The sequence below is a fragment of the Epinephelus lanceolatus genome, chromosome 9, assembly GCF_041903045.1.
Source record: "Epinephelus lanceolatus isolate andai-2023 chromosome 9, ASM4190304v1, whole genome shotgun sequence".
NCBI lineage: Eukaryota > Metazoa > Chordata > Actinopteri > Perciformes > Serranidae > Epinephelus > Epinephelus lanceolatus.
This window is the reverse complement of record NC_135742.1, coordinates 37,994,391-38,016,978: the sequence shown is the minus strand read 5'-3', so window position 1 is coordinate 38,016,978 and position 22,588 is coordinate 37,994,391. Positions and strand designations below refer to the sequence as shown.

The 22,588-nt window shown below is 40.3% G+C and overlaps 1 protein-coding gene across 1 annotated transcript in view; it reads left to right on the top strand.

The window, feature by feature from the left end:
* Window positions 1-22,588, top strand: part of tacr1a (tachykinin receptor 1a) — a 76,260-nt gene that overhangs the window by 11,814 nt on the left and 41,858 nt on the right. The window contains exon 2 of the mRNA XM_033618839.2: window positions 20,276-20,470. Within this exon, the coding sequence (XP_033474730.1) occupies window positions 20,276-20,470 (195 nt within the window). The remainder of the gene's footprint in view (window positions 1-20,275; window positions 20,471-22,588) is intronic.

Genomic DNA, 22,588 nt, shown 5'->3' with positions numbered 1-22,588 from the left:
GAAACACTGCCTCATTGCCAAATGGAGCAGAGGAGAAATAGACATAACGTGTTACGTCGGTTCAACCTTGCTTGTTTTCTGTGATCGTAATACAACTTTCTTTTTGTCGCAAGCCATAGAATTACGACAGGGAAGTGAAGTTTTGTTAACAAAGGAGAAAAAGAAAGAGAGCAAAGTAGAGCTGCATGGCATGAGCAGAAAGACAGAGAAAAGCATCTGATTATCTTTTTTTTTTTTACATAATAACCCTTATCCATCATTCATTTTGTTATTTCAAGCAATTACATATATCATACTGCTTACAATGGTATAATGGCTTCTATTGTAGTTGTACTCTATCTTACATGTAAAGAGTTCATCATTATGATTATGATTGATGATCATCAGCTGTTTTTGTGCCCCCCACCCCAGATCTTGATGCCTTAAGCACAGTGCAGGATGCAAGGTATTGTACATATACAATATATTTCTGCTGCTCAAGGAGTCTTTTCTGTAATATTAAACCCCATGAGAAGTTGTCACGGTAACCAAGTGTCACTAAATGAGCAAAGTATAAGATTTTAAGGATAACAATTTGCACTAATTAATATTTTCTATAAATGAAACAAAAGGTATATAAAGAAAGGGTTCACTTGTGAAAAAAATTACAAAAATCTGTGGTTCCTCTCAGCTATACAGAGCACTTTAGTCATAACAATTTTTATCATTTTATTATTATTATCATGATTATAGTGCTAGCTACAAGTTGGTATATAGGGAAGCATTTTCATAACGGTAAATCCCTTTTGGTTGCGATGCACTGCACCCGTTTCAGAAGATCAAAGGACAAGTGTGGAGGCTCTGCTTTATCAATTAAAGAGCTAAACAGACAAAGCAAGTGTGATGAACCAGCCACAACCTGGCAAACCAATGGTTATGTTTATAAGGGATATCTTAAAGAAGATAATAAATGATCTTCTAACCATTAGGCTAATAGAGCCACAATGTATAAAGCCTTTAATAGAAAGTGTTACACAAGTATTTATGATCTCAGTACCTTTTTATTTATTTAACCTTTATGTAACCAGGAATAGTCCCATAAAGATTCAAAATCTTTTTCAAGGAAGTCCTTTTTTCTCCTTTAAAATCTCCCATGCTCATAACAGAATCTAGTTTAAGGTGACCCTTAAGGTCCCAGGTTCGGGGAATGAAATACATAAGTTATCCAAGTGACCGGAGGCTGCAGCTACTGACAGTTTTAGGAGTCAGAAGAGAACATAAACACTGAGGCTGTTAATGTAATATGGCCTTATAAAGACAAGTGTACCAGTGTTCTACAGTTGTATAGTGAAGACAAACCAACTTTCTCACACAAACTGCAATAATGTGTGCAATAATGTGTGCAGAAACCTGTATCAGTGAGAAATTGCAGCGCAGCGTAGTACACTGACTCTAGCATTATCAGGCAAGACGAATTTGCATGCATGTATAAAATGTCACCATAATCAATTACTGACAAAAGCACTGCTTGAACCATTTTTTCCTTGCACCAAAAGAGGAACAGCATTTGTTTCTATAATAGAAACCCAACCTCACCCCAAGGTTTTTTCTGTAAGACACTTGATATGATGTTTAAAAGACAGATTGTCTTCTAGGGACAAAAATCAGCTATTTGTAAGTTAAAGTGACACTTACCTTTCTGGAAATTTTACACTTTCCTTTGTTTAGGTTAAAATGCTATTAAGAAGCTGATGACACACTAAAATGTACGTGAATTCCACCAGAAATAAAAACTCATAATTATACCATTCTCATATAAACTCTTTATCATCGGACCGAATGCAATGATTGGTCGGAGTTTTCTCCTGTCCTGTCTGCCTTCCCCACGTCGACTGATGTAAATGCTTGTGTAACATTGCAGAAAAGGCTATTACTAAGAGAGAACTCAATGCTGGAAGAGCCAAAACTCGGGTCAACATTGGCTCTGCTTTCGAGCGATGGTGAAGACTGATGAAGCTTCCTCCTGAGCTAAAAATGGACGAGAGCAGAGTTTCTGCTGGACAGGTATTTTTAAAGTTTGAATCAACAGGGCGGCGCGACCAAGGCTTGTGGCAGCCTCTGTGTACACCGGCAAAGTAAACACGGTGCAACAAGAAGTAAATTTCTCAGCACAATACAGTCGAGAGTTTCTAACAGACATTAGAAACTGCTGCAGAGATCTGACGCTACAACCGCAAGAGCTCAGGATGTGTAACAAACTTGGTCTGCTATGTCGAGCTTAAGTGCAACACACACCGCCGCCATACGCCATGCGTCAAAACGCCCGCCTCCATTATATTCTATGAACAAACCCACACCGGCGCCGGCCGACACGCCACACCGTGCCGCTCTGCTTCAGCCCACTGCTCTATTTCCAGCGCAGCCGGCGCTGCTAGAAAAGGCTTTTATGTATGTCTTTGGCCAAATTTAAAATTTTTAATAAGAAGATTTTGATAAGAAACTCACCCGTGAAATCCAAGTTGTTGTTGCCTCAAAGTTTTTCCTCTTCTTCTTCCATTACTAGCAGTTGGCAACCGTTGGCAACTAGTGTAGGTACAGCCACCTAGCGGGCTGGGGTGGGAAATACATTTTAGTGTCGATGGTGCCGCTGCGCGCCGCTGCCAATGTGTGTTGGGGGATGGCACTTGACAGCCACAGCGCCGCACCGGCGGCAGTGTGTGTTGCACTTTAGACGAGATGACTGTGGTTTCACCTGAAGCTGTCCCGACGGGGAGACGCCAGCAGCGCTGTGACAGGATGCGGAAGCGGGGGAAGCGCTCAGGCTAAGAGCTAACCCCATCAAACCAGCTGACTCACGGAGGAGTGAGGGACTGCTGCATCACCTGGTAAGCTCTGTGGTGTATACACAAACAGTTCACGGTGCTGTGATGAAGGGGATCTCCCAGTTCTGCTCTCAGGATGTGGAGTTTTTGACTGTGAAATGTCAACCCTTTTCATCTTACTATTGCACTATATGTTCTTTCTTATATGCTGCACAAATTGTTTTTAAATGTTTTGTTTCTTTTTGCTTGGGGTATGCAAAATGTCATTTTGTTTTTGAGAAGAGAAGTTCAGTTCCGTTCATAACCAGTGTTGGGTAAGGGTTACTTTAAAAGTAACCAAAGTACTTTACTGCGTTACTTTTTAAAAAAGTAACCAGTTACTTTACTGCGTTACTCCCTGAGCAAAGTAACTCAATTACTTTAAAAGTACTTCCAACGTTACTCCCTGAGAAAATTAACTCAACCACTTTTAAAGTACTTTTGAGTATTCTACATTTCCTATTGGGCAATGGACCACAGGCGCTAAGCCTACATTTTTTTGTCTCCAAAATTAAAGTTATGGACCACTCGTCCTTCACTGAGATCCAATTCTCCCATCACAGCCGTCACTTTGACCAGTAGAAACACAGAATGATCTGCTGCCGTAGACAACTGTACAGTATGACAACAACACCCCAGCATTTTTAATATTTCCTCTCGGGATGTTACCACACAGAGTAAAAGGGGGTATTGATGGTGTGAAACAGCAGAGGCACTTTGTCAACCCGCTGAGTTAACGTTACTGTCATTAGCATCAAGCTAGCAAACAATGGTACATCCTCACGGTCAGACATAAAGTAATAACATTAACAAATAGCGGCGAGGCTTTTACTCACCACAACTGCAGAGGCTCCCAGCTTCATTTGAAACAAACTACATTATAGACGGTCCGTTATTTATTAATCCCTCCGTGTGTTTATATATTTACTTTTTATCCGCTCCATTGTCTTTGTAAAGTTAACATATCGCACCGTCATTTCAAACTCAACACTTGTTTCAAATTAAAAGCCCCTTATAACCTCGGCTGAGAGAATCCCTCCATTTTCTAAACAGGCTTTTATTCTGAAGCATTTGTCATAACTTCCTGTGGAAGATACAGTAGCTTTACGTATGGCGCTTCAAATGTAGCTCCTGCCACCTGCTGACGCTTTTAGGTGACTACAACAACATGTCGGCTGGCACATGAACAGACACAATGACTTAATAGTGAAAGTAATAAAAATAGGACAAGAATAACCCGATGACATCACACACGCCGTGAAAGACGACCGGGGATAACTGGTGAGTACCAGAGTGTAGCGTGTACCAGGCATAATGCAAGTCCTGAGTCTGAAATATGTCTGTCAGCGAGTCCTCCACCTTTTTTAGACTCCACCGTAGACAACGGCAGCATTTCTTCTCCATGTAGCAAGCCACAAGCTCCGTGGCTTCTTTCAGACTGATATCTCCCTTATTAGAACAGCTGAGGGAGCAGCGTTCTAAAAGTAACGGAAGTAACTGATGTTTTGTTTGAAAATGTACTTAAGTATTTGATTACTCAAACAGCAAACTAACACGTTAGGTTACTCGTTACTGCAAAAAGTAATCAAAGTACTCTAACGCGTTACTTTGTAATGCGTTATACCCAACTCCGTTCATAACATTATATATAGTCTGAGTGGGCGGAAGTTCGCTGCATAGATCAGCCTCTCACTGGGCGGAACGAGCCACCCGCTGAAGTCCCACCCTACCACCTCCGGTTGTGTAGCAGTTTTCAACCTTCAGCACGTCCTTTACTAACTTCTGCAGTGTTTGATCTTGCAGGGATGTAGCCATTTTTCTGCCATGGTTCGCGTCCTGTAGGCGATATTTTTGTGGGCGTATTACACCAAAACCTGTTTCCCCCCAGCAATATTTTTGCAAGTGCACCGTTGCTGTGGCACCGCCAAGAATGATTGTGATTGGTTGAAAGAAAGAAAAAAAGCCGGGGCGTTTTTTCTCCAATCTTAAAGTGAGAGTCGGTGCAACCAGACCTTTCTTTTCTTGAGAAAGGTCTGGTGAGCGAGACTACATTATATATGACAACACAGCATCCAGTTGCTAATAGCTAATGTTAGCCTACTGTAGTGTAGCCTCTGAAAAATTAACGTTATCTTCCTTGTGCGTTTCCACTTACTAGTAACGTTAACGCTACTATCTAACGTTAGCACTGTAACCTTATTCTAAAACTCATCAGTCATCACTGACTCTGGTTGAGTTTTAAAACTCTGTTGTTGTTTGACTGTCTTGGTTGTAATGTTACACTCGCTCTCCTCTTCTGTTTATCTAACGTTACTTTGCCAAGGCCTACGTCTATCACAGATGTACTGAGGACGTAATGGAGGAGGGGGATGGGACTTTGGAGGGAGACAGGAGTTGTGGATGTTCAAATTTTTGCAAAAGTGCCGTGTGAAATGCAAGAAAGGTAAGAGTTGCTTTAAGACACATTCAATCACCTTATTATTTGAAGTAACAATCTGATTTACATCATTACCTGTTATCACACTGACCCTGGAAAGCACATCATTTAAGTTTTGTCAGGATTTAGCACAAGTCTCAACTTACAAAGATTAGATTAGATTAAAAACAGACTGCAGCTCCTTAATCACGCTCACTAAAGTGGGCAGAAGTATAGATAATAGTGCCGTCTGCATAAAAATGAAATTTTATATTGACAATATTGCAATACAAATTACTGATATAAATTGTAAATAAAATATGGACCATGGAGGGATACCATTTTGTATATTCAAAAAGCTAGAAATACATCATCATCTTGGACACCTTGCGTTCTACCACTCAAGTAGTTTTTAAGGGCTCAACAGTTTTAAAGGACAGCCCTAAATTAACCAGTCTCTGTAACAAAACAGCTTGGTCAACTGCCTCAAAAGCTTTAGAAATGTCTAAGAATAGTGCAGCACAGTATTCATTCGAGTCAGTTGCACTTGTGATGTCATTTAAAACCTCACTGTAGCAGTGAACGGCTTGACTGCAATTGTAAAAACAAATGCTCTTGTCTCCGAAATGCACTCTGGGAAACACCTTAGTGTAATGTACAGTGCTTTGTGCACAGCTTGTCAGTGTCTGACTGATGATAAAGTGCAAGTGAGCTCCCGGGTGGATTGTTCCTTTAAGGGCACTTCAGTGGGAGTTGTTTAGAGAAAAAAGAGTGTTACTCATTCACAACCTGCCAGCTTTGTGACCACTCGCCTGCCTCTTTGACTTAGGAGCTACTACATGCTGCCTGTCACACGGCCGAGGAGCTAATAATACAGTAACAAATGCGAGAGTGATTGAAAGAGACTGGACGTCAGCTGAACTTTCACAGAGCTGGACCCATTATATTCACCTGCTGTGGCTGAAGCACACAGCCAGCTTGTCCAAGACAGACCTGGTCATGACAGCAGGTGACTTGGCGTACAGCGTATCAACACCATCATCTTACCCTGGCCTCCTCTCCAGCTCTCTCACCTCTCTCCTTCAATTTCCACTTTCTCTACTTCCTCCCCCGTCTTTTGTCCCCAGAGGGATCATCTCGGGAAGTTATTCTGCTCAGTGCCCACCCTTCTCTTTCTGGCTCTCTGTGCATGAAAAGTGGGAACAATGTGTTTTTCCTCCACAAAAGGACTAGGTGACATGACTAGAAACAGGCGTGACATAGATATCAAAAAGAAGATGATGTCGGTGGGTGCATGAATTAACCTCAACTCTAGCTGGCATCACTTTCCAAATTATACCATTTACATATCTACTGTGAGTGAAATTTTCCTGTGTAGATTTTTTTTTCCTAATTGAACCCTGAATTCACAAACCATGAGCACAAATATTTCATTTTATTGTAACTACACATGGATCTGTGGTCTTTATGGTTTGGTTATTTGTTTATTTATAGGGGACAGTGCACGTTAACACTGACATTTAACACCGCTCATGTAAATGTGTTGGGTTAGCTCAACAGCTTATTTTCACCAGTAGTACAGACACAATAAAAAAAATTATGTTATTGGGTAGAGAACTTCAAGAAAAAAAACACCAACACTGAACAAAAATTGAAATGCAACTCTTTCGTTTTCCCCATTTTTCACAGGCTTAAGTTAAAGATTTAAAACTTTTTTTTTTTTTTTATCACAAAAGATTTATTTCTCGCACACATTGATCTTAAACTTGTTAAAATTCATGTCAGTGAGTACTTCTTTTCCAAGACGGTGCATCCACCTCACAGGTGTGGAATATCAAGATGCTGATTAAACAGCATCATTACTACACAGGTGTGCCTTGGAATGGTCACAATAAAAGTCCACACAACACAATGCCACAGATGGCAAGTTTTGAGGGAGTGTGCCATTGGCATGCTGACTGCAGGAATGTCTACCAGAGCTGTTGCCCATGAACTGAATGTTCATTTCACTATCATAAGCTGTCTTTAGTGTTGTTTCTGTGAATTTGGCAGGACATCCAATCATCCTCACAACCGCACATAGTGTGTAACTGTGTCAGCCCAGGACCTCCACGTCCAGTGTCTTTACTTGCAAGATTGACTGAGATCAGCCACCCAGACAGCTGATGCAACAATACGTTTGCACAACTGAGGATTTTCTGCACAAAGCATCAGAAACTGTGTTCATCTGCATGCTTGTCATCCTTACCAAGGTCTTGACTTGACAGCAGTTAGTCATTGTAAATGACTTGAGTGTGCAAATGCTCAACTTTGAGTGCGACTGGCACTTTGGAGAAGTGTTCTCTTCACAGATGAATACTGGTTTACGTTGTACTAGGCAGATGGCAACGTGCAGGCAAGTGGTTTGCTAATGCCAGAATACGAGTGCTCCATGGTGGCGGTGGGGTTATGGTATGGGCTGGCATGAGCAATGGACAACCAACTCGTGCATTTTACTGATGGCAGCTCTAATGTAAAGACATACTGCGATGAGATCTTAAGGTGATTGTCATGTCATTCATTCGCATTAATTTGCATTTCTGGAGTGCTCGTCATGTGAAACCCTAATAATTGCATTTGTAAAGATAAAGTTGTACATGTTAGAGTGTCCTTTTATTATGACTATCCCAAGGTACACCTGTGTAGTAATGAAGCTGTTTAATCAGTATCTGGTGCATTAAAAAAAGTCTTAGCCTTTTATCTTAAACTTATGAAAAATGGGAGCAAACACCAAAGTGTTTGTTTATATTTAGGTTGAGTTTAAGTGAACATGTAGGAGGCAGGTGGACTTTAAAGTGACATATATCCAACATGGTCCCAACATGTTAAAAGACAGACAAAAATATGATGTAAAATAAAAATGTAGCAAGACTAGAAGTCTATGCAAGCGGCTCTGTGATGCTCCATAGCTGTCCTTTGAGCTAAATGCCAGCATCAATATGTTAACATGCTCACAATGACTATGTTACCCTGCTGATGTTCCAGTAAGCAGGTGCAACGTTCACCATGTTTATCATCCAATTCAGCATGTTAGCGTGCTATGTCCTCTAATTTATGCTGTGCTCCATTTACCTCGGAAGTCAGAAGCAAGAGTTGGGAATGACATCACGCCCAATTTCACCAGTATATATAACAAGTTGGAAAACCATTACTTGGCAGTGGAGTTTGCTCTGGCCAGGTTAGGATATCAATGCATTTTGTGATATTTTTGTGCATACAAACACTGTGGCAACATGTCCAAAGATAGAGGTTGGACAGTCCTGTGTGTTTGACTGATTTAAAGGCATCTGTAACAATTTCAGTTGTTCTTTGAAACAAACAAATTTTGCAGTCAAAAGTGTGTCCGCACATGTGTATTTACCTCCATCAGCGTATCTAAGTATGTCCATAAGCTCCGAAATTCTCATTTACATATACATTGCGACCGGTGTCTCATCATGTATGTGCGCCATCTTGAAAATACAGGTACATACAGGGACATACTTGAGAAATATGGAATCGCCTTTTGCGTTTTCACTTGTCGGTTTCCGGTTTCCACATGCAGGTAGAGTGACGAAAACCAGCAGCAAGCAGGCTATAGTCACAAGTGCCGGTGCATTTGAAAAAAGGCAAAAAGGCAACGTGACCGGCGATTTCAAAAAACGAGGGTCAACATCAGGGTAGCCTTTGGTGGAGAGAGCTGCTGAAGGAGAATCACAGCTAACAGCGGCTAACAGCTGTTAGCGACCAGCGCTGCTAACAGCGCCACTAACAGCTGTTAGCGATGCAGTGTTGCAAGGAGAGGAATGAGGTGTGTGAGGTTGAGCCACTTGTCAGTTGTCAAAAGACAAGACGTGATTGGTTTGTTTCAATTTACATCCGCCCCAACAGTCCTACGTTGTAAACACAGCCAGCATGGTGAGGAGGGGGTTTGTCAACTCGCGTCGCGTGTGTCTGTGTAGGAGCCTGAATCAATACTCCATGAAGTATCGGATGACATGGTTTCATCAATGTTATCATAGTTTTTCAGTACACAGCAGCTACCATTGTTGCAATACGCGTTTGAAACAGTGAGGCGCTAGAGTGCGCCATCTGTTTGAATACAATATACGATTTCAACAATAGATGGGAGAAATTCCTACACAGTGCCTGTTTAATGGAACACAGATAAGACAGAAGTGCTAATAAACAGCATATTAACCTACAACTGCTTTCACTACTATTGATGCGTGGAACAGCCATCTTGGATTTTGAGGTCAGAGTTGGTGAGGTACTCCTGACTTTTCATTCATTCATTTTCGGGGTCGCCAGACTATCGCAGGGCTAATATATAGAGACAGACAACCATTCATACTTACATTCACACCTACAGGCAATTTAGAGTCACCAATTAACCTGCATGTCTTTGGACTGTGGGAGTGGGAGTCCCCAGAGAGAACTCATACTGAAATGCAAACTCTGCACAGTTCCTGGGAACCCTCTTGCTGTGAGGCAACAAAGCTAACCACTGCACCACCGTGACTTTCCAAGTACAAAATCTGACTATAAGAGGCATTTTAGATGACATTTCCGACTGGGAACTCATAAATTCAATCTTCCCAGTACAGACAGAATGCACCATAACACTAAACACAAGTACAGCTAAGAATGACGTTGATAGTTGTTGGGAATTTCTTTCAAAACAATACATGTGAACATCTTGGTGGCGTCAGGGGATCACCAAAGTTAGTAGGATCCAGATAACATGGATGGATTGTACATGTGATGCAGCTTCTGTTGGTTTACTCTGAGCTGTACAGGCAGCAGTCCCACACTTCTAAATTTATCACTGCCAGCATGAGATGAAGGATGAGCATTTTGTAAATACTGAATAATTTTGCATGATACGCATTTTGTTCCTAAATTTAGAAGCCACTGCACCAACAGAAACTCATGTTCACTGTCACTCTAAGATGATATTCTAGCAATTAGCAGAGACACGTTGACACGAGAGTGACTGGTCCAGTTTGATTCGTAAATATGTAACACGTGTCTGAGATACAATTTCAGTTTCAGTTTTTCCTGATCTCAACATTTCATGTCACAGGAGGATGGAATTTGTGTTTCACAGATACGTAGTTGTTTCTGTCCCTCCTATTTTAAGGCTATATGTGTTTGTATGTGCTGGTCAGGTCACTGCGCACACAGCACATTTTGCATCAGGATTTCTTGCCCTAAGTGAGCAGGAATACATCCACTATTATTTTGACTGTGAAAGACAGTGTCAGTGCTTCTACAAATCCACATCCATCAGAGTCAGTGACACACATTTAGATAATTTTGAACAGCTGCCTCAGAGCCATGTCACCTCTGAGTGAATAAACAACACTCCAATCAACACTTGTCATCTCCTGTCACAGCAAAAATCCGCTCCCATTAGAGCTTGAAAAATGGCTTTGAGGCTGGTAGTGCCCTGCTTAAGGGTACATCGTCGACTGGTGCATGTTTTATTATGGATGTGATGTTATCTTTCATTTGGTGCTCTTGACTGTTTTAATTGTTTCTGAAAATTAATTCAGCGACAGTTTAAGTACAGTGACCCTGAAAGCTTAATGCACCGCAGCTTAGCAACACATGCAAAGAGACAAAACACAAGCAAAAAAAAAAGTTCACAGAGAAAAACAGCTAAATACAAAAAACACAATAAATACAGAAATGCTGCAGGTAGCACAGAGGATAACATAAACTTTTTCCAGGGTTCCTACAGCTTAAGACAGGTTAAATTTAATTAATTTAATTTTTGAACAATGCAGTAGTATTTATCAAAAGCACAATGTAAGCAGTGCTCATTATAAAAGCGTAATAATGTGCTATTTAAATCTTAAAAGATTTAGTCCCCCCCTCCCATTCCTAGTAGTGGTATATCCCACACTCTTTCCAACGGGCGGGGCTAGCAGCCGTTAGTACTTGGCAGCAGTTGCAGCGTGTGGCTGGACACATCGTGCGGGGTAAGATGTTCACTCACACAGATACAGTTTAACTTACACAAGTTACAACACATCCCATTTACTGTTACAACAAGCCCCAGGCCCAGGCTGATAATATAAACTGTCTGCAACATTTCTCCTGCATTGTTCAAAAGCCAGAGTTTAGTGATAGTCAGAGAGGACAGGAGAGAAAGAAGAGGAAGAGGACAGGACAAGAGCAGTCAGTGACGGAGTGGCTCGTAGTTAATATCTGTAGGCTCTCCACCTGTCACTGAGACAAACATGACAGACGTGCAGTTTAACTGACGAGGAGCGGTCACTACGCGCGATTATTACGCACGGTTTTGAGGTGTGCAGCGGCAGATCTCACAGCACACTGTTTATAAACCATTCACCAGTTTAATTACAGGAAATGTTTATCTCACTGCCGGTAAAAAAACGAAAAAAACAAACAAAACGGTTTGCTCCTGCAGCCAGGCAGAGACGACGGATCCATTCCACACACCTGAGCCAGATGAAAAAGAGGGAGAGAAGGAGAGAGATCGAGTTTCGGTCTTTGATGAATGAAGCCTTATTGTTTTGCTGCTATTAAACAATGAGAGAGTTTTCTCCATTTACTTAGTAGCATAAATATTCACACTACTGCGCAGAGACAGAGACCTGCTCTGCTCCAGACACACTCAGCACCTTGGACAACACAGCGCACCTGACTGTTGTCGTTGTGTACATGTTAATTTGATTTCAGTCATTTTGTTTTAAATCTGGACATGTGTAGGTGGACTCAGCCAGTGCTAAGAAAGGTCCTATGCCTGCCTGTTGGAGAGATAGAGAAAAGATTAAAGCGTCAAATTGCGGTAAAAGATGTTGTATAAAAGACAGGCTACAACTTTTTTTCCTTGTCCCCCCCTGGAATTATTCTCTAAAATTTTACTGTTTATTGTCCCCCCCAACTATGAAATGGGATTTTCGCCCCTGGGGTGGAGGCGTGTTGAAGACGAGGGTAGAACAGACCTAGGAAATAAGTGGCGTTTGTTGTCATGTTTTCTTGGCGGTTTTGTGTTGCTATCTGTGTATGTGGGATTCAACTGCCTTGATTCACATCATGCTGAGTTTGAAGAACTTTTTGCATAAAAAACATTGAGCGTTATATGCATTGCTTTATACTGGTTTCAGTCAACATTAGCAAAGGCATGCGATCGCAAGTGGTTCCCACCGCCAAATCAAACGGGATCAGATTAATCTGAGCAAAGTCCCCAACAAAGGCGCATGTCAAGCATCGTGGACAGGAGGTTCCAGACACAAAAGTGGCTTTACAATGCAACATTAGAAAAAACAATTCATAAAATTCTTCTTACCATGTCAGAGCATTCTTACGATTAATTCACAACATTTTATTATCAATAAGGTGTTATTTTAGATTATGCATTTTTAGACTAAACCTGGTTTCCAGGGAAAAGTGATGTGCACATCCAAAATATCTGGAAGAAGTTTACTGCCATGGTTCTAGCTTTCTGAGTGCAAAATTCAGATAATATTGCAGATACTTAGGTTTAACCTGCTTTAATTACTACTTATAGTAGTATTTATTAGTATTTAGTATTTATAGTCTATTACTATTATATTTATCTAATTATGTATTTATTTATTTATTTTATATTATATTATTTAATAAGAAATAAAATAAAATAAAATAAAGAAAAAATAATGAAAAAATAATAATTTTACCCTTAGCACCCCAAATTCTTTTGTAACTCTTTTCTGTTTGCTTTTTTTTTTGTATTTGCAGGGTGTTTCTGCATATGGTTGATTTTGTCACTTTGCAGCACTTTTACTAAATGCAGGGGATCGGATTTTCAAGATTATGCCTACCTCAACAAGCAAGCTCATCTTCTACCTCAGTGGACACACACTGCTTACCAAGAGCATTTCTCTGTGCACACACCACATAGGCTAAGAACACTCAACCAGGGAAAAGGTGATGCTATGGTGTGCGGCTGGATATTAGTTTTGCACAGGACCCAGGAGGTGTCTGCTGGTTAGTGATGAGACCGAGGTGGCTGAAGGAGTTATATGTATGCATGTGGACAGTAATGAAAACAACAGTGGCAATCCTTCAAATTACCCACCACCCACGACCCAACACACACATATGCATATGCACACGCACACGCACGCACACGCACACACACACTTATTTCTGATGGGAGGGTTGTCTCTTTTTCTTTTTCTTTTTTTTTATGTAACCTTCTGCAAAACAACAACAACAACAACCCCCTGAGAGGCCAATAATCTAGAGGAAGCAAATTCATGATCAAATTTCCACAGCCTATTTTCAAATGCAATTTGGAAAAAGGACAAAAAATCACTGGCAGGCTTGAAGGCAGGCAATTTCACCTGTCGCTTTCGCTGCTTCCCTCTTAATCACTTACGTTTCTTCAGGAAAACAGCGTAGCAGCCTCATGTTGTTTATATCGAACTGTTGCATTGCCATGGCAGTTTAGGTGCTATTTGTGGATAATTGGAGGTGTATGTCATGCATGCTATCCAGCACTGGCTGCCCATGCTGCCTGCCACCTATTGAAAAGGTATCCTATTGAGAGGAATGTGATTTTGCCCACAGACAGATATTTGGAAAGCAAAATCTCAAAGGTGTGCTTTCCAAGATTTGAAATGAAAGGGAGTGAGAGCAGAGGTCTCTTTTGACAAATCAATAAAAGTGAAAGACCTCTGCACTGTAGCAGTGGTTGTTGGGCCTTTTTTTAGGTAAATAAAGAGTGTTCATGTTGCGATATGCTGGAGGTGCTGGAGTTGAGATCATTCTGTATTTAGTGGAAAAAGAATTAAACTGAACTGAGACACTAAAACTGAAACATATTTAAATTAGATGAAAAGTGGCCTAGTGTGTAAAAGTGTGCATGCAGCGGATGGTTACAAAGCTCCTTTGCAGATTGATTTTCTCACTGTTGCCCTGAGGGAGCTTGAATTTATGACTTTCCATTTGTCTTCCATAAATTCCACTCTTAATGGGCAGAGTACCATATAATGCCATGAATGTTTAAAGTAAGACATGAAATATACTCTGAAGTATTCATGTTAAATGACTTCCTTGATATTGCCTGACCAACCCTGTCTCCTATAAATTAACTTCTTTTACATCTTTGATAAATCAATGACAACATTCAGCTCTAGTGCAGGAGAAAGTGACAGTCCAGCCCAGTCGGCAAAAGAAGATGTTGGCAATTTGAGTTTCTGCAAACCATGAACACTTTACATTTGCATGATTCATGCACATCAAATCAAAGTGATATAACTTTGTCATCAAAAAGTGGAGGGGATGGGTGATGGTGTTACACCCTGGTGAGATGCCTGCCAAGCTACAGACCACTGTTTGAGACCAACACACCACAAAATCAGAGTATTTTTAGTGAGTCATTGCTATGTTTTCAGTGGCTGTTTAGGCACCAAACATGGGTGTTTTATGGTGACCCGTCACTGTGCCTAAATCTAACCACACATTAACCACAGTATTGCTTAAATGTTATTCAGAATATCCACTAAATAATACCATGCAAATGTAATGAACCAGTGGTTTGCAAAATGTACAACACCAACGTTTTTCTGGCAATTTGGTTACATAGTCATACAGTGAAGCAATGGTGGTGAAAAGCATTTGCTTTCAACCCTGTTGGCTCTAATGTGTGTCCTGTACTCTGGCTGATGCTCCTCTCATAGAGGTCTTCATGGGTCCACTTACTGCTTAGAAAGGGAACCAAGGACCAGATCCAAATTACACTCTGATCAGGTAGGACGTCAAATGGATCCAACAGCATTCAATATCAGACCTGATGACACTGTACGTTGTAATCACTGAAGGAGAAAATGCTTTAGGGAATGAACTTGATATCTCAAGAACACCTCGAGGGAATGTCTGTCAAATTCTGCAGAAACATCTACTTGGACTCAGCGATGAACTGATAAGGTACTGAAGGTAATTCTGACCTCACGTCCATCCCATTCTTATTCACATAACATCTCCAGAAGGCCTTGAGGAAGATTCCTCAAATTTGGCACAAATATCCACCTGGACTCAAGAATGAACTGATTAGAATTTGGTGGCTGAGGGTAAAAGGTCAAATGTCTAACAGGATAAAATGATGAAGGGAGGACATTTTATATCCAAAAGGCCAAAGGTTCTTTTCGGGGAGACATTTGGTCAGATACTGAATTGGTGACACTAATCTTTGGTGTCCACCTTAAAATTTTGCAGATTGTATAGCTCTTCTGTTTTGACAGGTTGAAGATGTGTGTGAAGCATCCACACTTTAGAATATGTAGCTTCTTTGCAGCAAAATGCAAATTTGAAGCATTGTCTGCTGTCATAGCTACGTATGATTCTGGACAGACAAAGGTGTAAACTGTAACTGCAACTTAACTGGTCTGCAGAGGCATACAACTGAGAGGTGGTAATTCTGGCTTCTATTATTTCTGTAAATTGGTCTTTGAAACATAACAAATTGTTTTCAGATTAGTTTCAATGACTTAACTTTAATTCTTAAGACACTATTATATTTTTGCTTTTTTCAAGTGTGGCTGCATGTTAATTGTAATTATATCATGCTGGTGTTGGTTTTAGACAAGTCTGTTTCAGATCAGGTCCAACATTTTGGATCTGATAAAACAGTTAAGTGTAGTTTTTACGCTTTGGTTATCTTCGCAGAGTAAATAAACAAAATATAACATGCTAATTAGTAAGATTTAGAGGTGCTGCTGGGCACATTATGTTTCCTCTGGACAGAGACCATTTCCCCAATGTCAGTCTATATGCTAAGCTAGGCTAACCGACTGCTGGCTGTGGCTACATATTCACAGTATGAAAATGGTATCCATTTTGGATTCAGTCGGTACTGGATTCAGATTTGATCATTCCTATCAAATCCCAACCCAAACATATTTTGCTGGTGCAAAGCAGTGAACATCTCTTAGTAATAGGACAGTTTTGCGTTTCCTCAAGCATCAGCGTTTCTGTGTTCCTTTTCTGAAACATATCTCTTTAAACCCATTTCAAACCGGGTCCATGTCATTGGTTCGACAGCCCATTGGTTCGACATCCCATTAGTCCGACTGTCCGCGGTGCTGAACGGCTCGCAGCGGGCGTATGGTGCACCGCGACCGGCTTGAGGCGGAGCAGGCTCACGGCTTATGTGTTTGTCACTTTCTTTTTCATTTTAACCCACACCATGATCTTTTCCTGACCCTAACCAAGTGGTTTTTGTGCCTAAACCTAACCAGACCTTAACCACAGGGCATCATGATGATTTCGGAACAGACTTCGGAACAATGGGTTTAATATGGTCGGAACAATGGGATGTCGAACCAATGGGCAGTTCCCTTTCAAACCCACACAAACAGTCTAGATTCTTTCATTTTTCTTGATAAACTTTAGTCTTCAGTCATGGCAGATTGAAAGCCCATTACAATGACTGAACCTTTACTGTTGTCTGCTCTGGTGTAGAGGATACACTAAATCTGAGCCCAGTGCTTGCATACATGCCAGCAGGGGTGATGATGATTTGGGCTGTGAAGCAAGCAAAGCACGGTCCTCTGCAGGTGTGTGTTTGATTCTGACATCAACAGCCCAACTGTGACTCACCTACAAGAAGAAAAGCCACATGGCTGCCAGCGCTGTTTGAAAGCCAAAGTAAAGCCAAGGCTGTGCTCTTCCATTTTCAGCAGACTGCTGGGAGTGTTTGATTTCAAAGGCCTCCTCTTGTCTCTGATATAATTAGAGGGAGAACGTCCATTTAGCAGATTCATTTGGGTTATTAGCAGGATTAAGCCTTTAATTAGACTTCTATGGCTCAGGATGGCATTTCACTGAAGAGTTTTGCTTTAAGGGAAGCCAACAAAAATATTAACACTGATTTGACTGCAGTATACAGTACATGTTTTCAGACTGTATACAGTCGAGCATGACAGTATGTAAGTTCAGTGCTTTTTATATACACATATAGAAATGGAAAATGTGTCTGTAAGAAATGATGTTAAATCAGACATCACTTTACTGGATATATAGCTTCCAGGTTATTGTGTAATTAGGAAGAACAAATAATGTTTAAAGAATTTAAATGAAAGCAAATCAATACAGACAAATTTCTGTTAAACTTAAATAAAAAAATCTGCTGTTAGCAACAAAGGCACTTAGGTGAAGTACTGCATTTTCTCCTCACACCCTGAAATATTGTATTATTACTGAGGAAATGGATTCAACTAGCCAAAGTGTTTTAAATCCATTTCCTGATCAGACTCTGCGTTAATGGTGTACAAGATCATTTTAAGTTATTCATGCCTTGGGTCCCCTCTCTGATTAGGAACCTGATTATGACATTGTGATATGATTACTCGAACGCTGATGGGAATCATTTGATCATAGATATAGTCTACTTCATAGATATAGTCTACTTCATAGCACACACTCTTTGTAATATAAATGTGTTGGTTTATCTCACGTTTATCTAAATAATAATAATATGATATTTGGAAAATCAAATCTTACCATGTTGTCTGAGCTGTAAACTTAAAAAAACAAGCCTCCTTTTAAATGTTTCTGATGCACGGGTGAGTGTGTGTGAATTCTCATATCCTGCAGGTTGTGTTTCAGTGTGAAGTTTGAGTCACACTGCAGGGGCTCTATTTTCAGTTTCTGAGTCTTACACAAATGATCACTGTTTACACTTTGCCTACATCAAGGACCAAAATAACTTGTGATCGCACACTGAACAATAAATCCTCCATATGTACAACGTGTTATCCTCTCCTCCAGTCTGCCTTTAAGTGAACAATCAAACACACTAACACAAATCAGATTTATTTGGTTAGAGATGATTTATAATGTGTACTTTTGGCTTATAGATTTAATATTTCAATATAATGGATTTGTGAGCAGTCTAAGTGTGATCTGGCAACAGTTCCCTCAAAACTACAGTTACTGTAACAGATTGGAGTCATATTTTTCAAATCAGATGACTAATATCCGTGTGAATTTAACATTGTCTACTGTAAAGTGAGTAAGCCAATGACCACCATAAGGAAAAAAATACACTCAAGAAAACAAATTCTGTCTCTCTGAACAACATTAATTAATGCTATATTTAGACCTACTACTTCAAAGACTGTTCTCATGTACAATGCAGTGAGAAATCATTTAAACAATCACACAATTTGTTGTGTTGGCTTTGTACTGAAACTGTGACAATATGGTTAAATTGTTGGCTGGGGGTGTTGACATCCATGTCAACAGAGAAAAGTCCTTCTTATTCATTATCTCTGCATTTTAGGGGACACAAGGTTAATCATCAAGTTTTAATGAATTTGAATAAGACATCATATTAAATATTTAGTGTCAAATCCCTTGCAGTCAGTGAGGACCTGAGGGCTCTGAGTCACAGACATGAGCAGACCCTTGGTATCTTCACTGTTTGTTTTGCCAGACCTGCACTGCAGACAGCCAGATGGCATGCTTGTTTTCATAGGATTTTGATTTTAGTCTGGTCTTCAACAGGTAGAGACGACTGACATGATCAATCACTGCAGCCATTGCCTTGCTGCATCATCTTAAATGTGTTCACCAAATATTGATGTAAGCACCATAAAGCTAAAAGTCATCACTTTAAGCTTAAATGGTCAATGCCAAATATTGCCATAATACCATCACATATAGTAAGTCAACATTTGTTAGATGAGAGGATCAATCTCACTTTCATGCCTGTGCAACGAATATAATGCAACTAGAAGCAGCCATTTAGATTAGCTTAGCTCAAGACAAAAAAAATGAGGGAAACAGCTAGCATGGCTTTGTTGAAGAGTAACAAAATCTGCAAGCATCTCTTAAGCTCAACAATTTCTTAGACTATATTTCATTTGTTAAAGACACACAAAAACAAGACCATGATATAACACTACCACCAGCAGCCAATTAGATCAGCTTAGCATAGAATAAAGACAGGAAACAGGGGGAAACAGCTAGCCTGGCTATGTTGAAAGGTAACAAAATCTAGTAGTGCCTCTAAAGCTCAACAATTTACATGTCATGTCTGGTTTGTTTAAACAGGAGCATAAAATGGACTCTTCCTTGGTCGGGTGAATTGTACCTCTGGGGAGAGCCAGGCTAGATGTTTCCCTGTCTCCAGTCTTTATGTTACGCTAAGCTAACCAGCTGCTGGCTGTAGCTTCATGCATCATAAAGTTTTTAAGCCTCCACGCCGCTGATAGCCTTGGCTGGAGGCATTATGTTTTTGGGTTGTCCGTCCGTATTTAGGTCTGTACCTGCCCCATCCTTGTGAACAAGATATCTCAAGAACGCCTCAAGGGAATTTTCTCAAATTTGACACAAAGGTCCACTTGGACTCAGCAATAAACTGATACATTTTTGGTGGTCATAGGTCAAGGTCACTGTGACCTTGTCTATCTCATTCTCATGAACACGATAAATAAAGAACACTTAAAGGGAATTTCTTTCAGTTTGACACAAAGGTCCACTTGGACTCAACAATGAACTGATTGGATTTCGGTGGTCAAAGGTCAACATCAGTGTGATCCTGCATCTGTCTCATTTTCATGGACACGATATCTCAAGAACACCCTGAGGGAAGTTCTTCAAATTTAGCACAAACGTCAACTTGGACTGAAGAATAAACTGATTAGAATTCTGTGGCCAAAGGTCATAGGTCAAGGTTAGTGTGACCTCATACGCTAGTTATGACAAAACTTTACACAAATGTCTAATAGGATAAAATAATGAAGTGATGACATTTTGTGTCCAGAAGGTCAAAATTAATTCCAAACATTTTCACTGGTATGAAGTCAGCCTACTGCTTACCATGGCAAGAAAGTGCTAAGAAACCAAAGAGCAAAAGGTGATCATACAAACTGCAGTACAACAAAGGTGGTGTGACTAATATGCAACTTCTACCTAGGTCTGGAATCAGTACTCAGCTGTTGTTTATTATTATCATATCTTCTCCCCTTTGCCCCTGCAGGTACATGGCCATCATCCACCCTCTGCAACAGCGCATGTCGTCCACAGAGACCAAGGTGGTGGTGGGAGTGATCTGGGTGCTGGCTCTCCTCCTGGCCTTCCCTCAGTACTACTTCTCCAACACGGACCAGCTTCCCGGCCGGGTAGTGTGCTACATCGACTGGCCCGAATACGCTGTGTGTGACTTCAAAAAGATGTGAGTCTCTCTGTGGAACAGCTATTCAAATAGTCAACAAGCCCCGTTAATTACTTTTGAATTGACAGCAAATGTGGGAGGATGTTGTTTGTATCAAGTGTAAATGAGAGAGCATAGCGAAAAAGCACGGAAGCTTTTTGTGCTTTGTAGTGAATAAATTGAAGCCACATCATAGGGGATTTGTGTTCTCCCTCAACTGAAAGGCAAACAAATCGAGCTGGATGGGAGAAAAGAACAGTTAGATTTGATTGAAGCGTTACTCCACCATTCATTTTCGATTTGTAATTCCACTATTACAACTACTAAGCTAAAAGAGAACAGTTTACCAGGTGCTTTACAGAGCAAAACATTTCAAGATATAAAACTAGGACAATACACAACTGAAAAAACAGGAACAGAGAATAGGTTTTGAAAAATCGGTTTTAAAATCTATTTTAAAGAATGAAAACAGTATTTGCAGGTTCAAGCACACATCTTCAAAAACAATTTTAGTTTTCAGCTTTTTTTAGACATGCCTAAATTTGAAGTCAGAATACAACTTTCAGTTGCTAAAAGTGGATTAACCACATAACCACATGTCTATTCAATTCTTACTCAGTGCCCTAGGTTAAAGCTGAGAACTATGATTCCCAAAATTCAGCTTTTCACACTCATGTTAGCTCACAGGCACGTGTCCATGGCTTTCATCAGTACCATGGGGTCCATAAAGGGTGCTAGGGTGTCACCCGTCCTGCAATTCCAATTGTGAAATGCATATTTTAATGAAAAATCTTTTTTTTTTTTATTATTGTGTGAAAATCATTTCACATAAATCATGCATACAGAAAGGGCTTATTTTTCTAATGGTGGTAATTGGTTGACACCACTTGCAAAGTAACTGGATCTGGGGCGGTACATTTTATGTTCTCTGTGCAGTTGAGTGGCTTTGGGATGGATTATGTAAAAAATAACTTGGGTAGGTTGACAAAATTTTAGCCTGGTTTATCATAGTACAGACATTTTTCTTATTAAAAAAAAACATTTTTTTTTTTCAATATTCATATCATTGGCTAATAGTGATGTTTTTAAAGCTACTTGGCAACACTTAAGTAACTAGAGGACTATTTGACCAGAGGTGCACCTGTCGGTTTATAGCTGGTCAGACCAGCTAGTAGTCAGTTCAGCAATGGCTAATATAGATGAACAATTATTTGCTGAAAACAGAACTGATTGACTGCTCAAAACTGGAGGACATTATCACAAAAGCTCACAGTGAAAAATTGGACAGGACCAGCCAAAGAACTTGAATATTAGCAGCCTTCTGGACGTGACCAATGCCTGCTGTTTCGGAGACCCACATCTGACAAAGTTGGACAGACATGGGACAAATTTTCCGAAAAAGTAAAAAAAGATTAAGAAAGCAAAACTCAAATGGAAAACCCAATGAAACTCAAACACTGCTAGCCAGCTTAGCGACAGCTATGGGTTGGCATCACTTAGCAGTAACAGAGGTGTACATTCATATATTATTGACTGTGTCATATGATTTTGCATTAAGTGGCCACAATGAGAGCTGTTACATGGCGAACCCTGGGATTTTTAATGGACTGGTGGTGTTTGCAACTGAATTTGACGATGTGCTTGGTTGTATGCTGGCGATTACGATTGAGCACAAAGCAGAGGAGATCAAAAACATGAACTCTTCAGCCATTCAGGAAGAAACTATTGATGTGTCGCAACAGTTTCAGTTAGTGCTTGTCCTGTGTCACATAGACAGTGCCCATCAGGTTCAGGAGCACCTTTACAGCTTCACTCTCATATACCATCATGACAGCTCCCCAGAAGTGAAGCAAAAACATTTCAATCATCCCCTGGTGACTGGCTTATGTATAGGTCATAAAGCGCACCCTCTTTATGTTAGCAAATGGAACATGGGCCAAACAAAAAAATCAAAGTACATGTCAATTGAATTTACAAGGTTAAATTCTGTCTTTCTGATAACTTTTAATTAGTTATTTGATACTACAAAAGAGGATTTGATGTCATGACAGACAGCTAACTGGGCCAGTTGGTGTGCTTGTGATTAATGGCCCTGCTTGCGATTGGTTGGACAGGTAAATGGGTGGGAACTCTATTCTG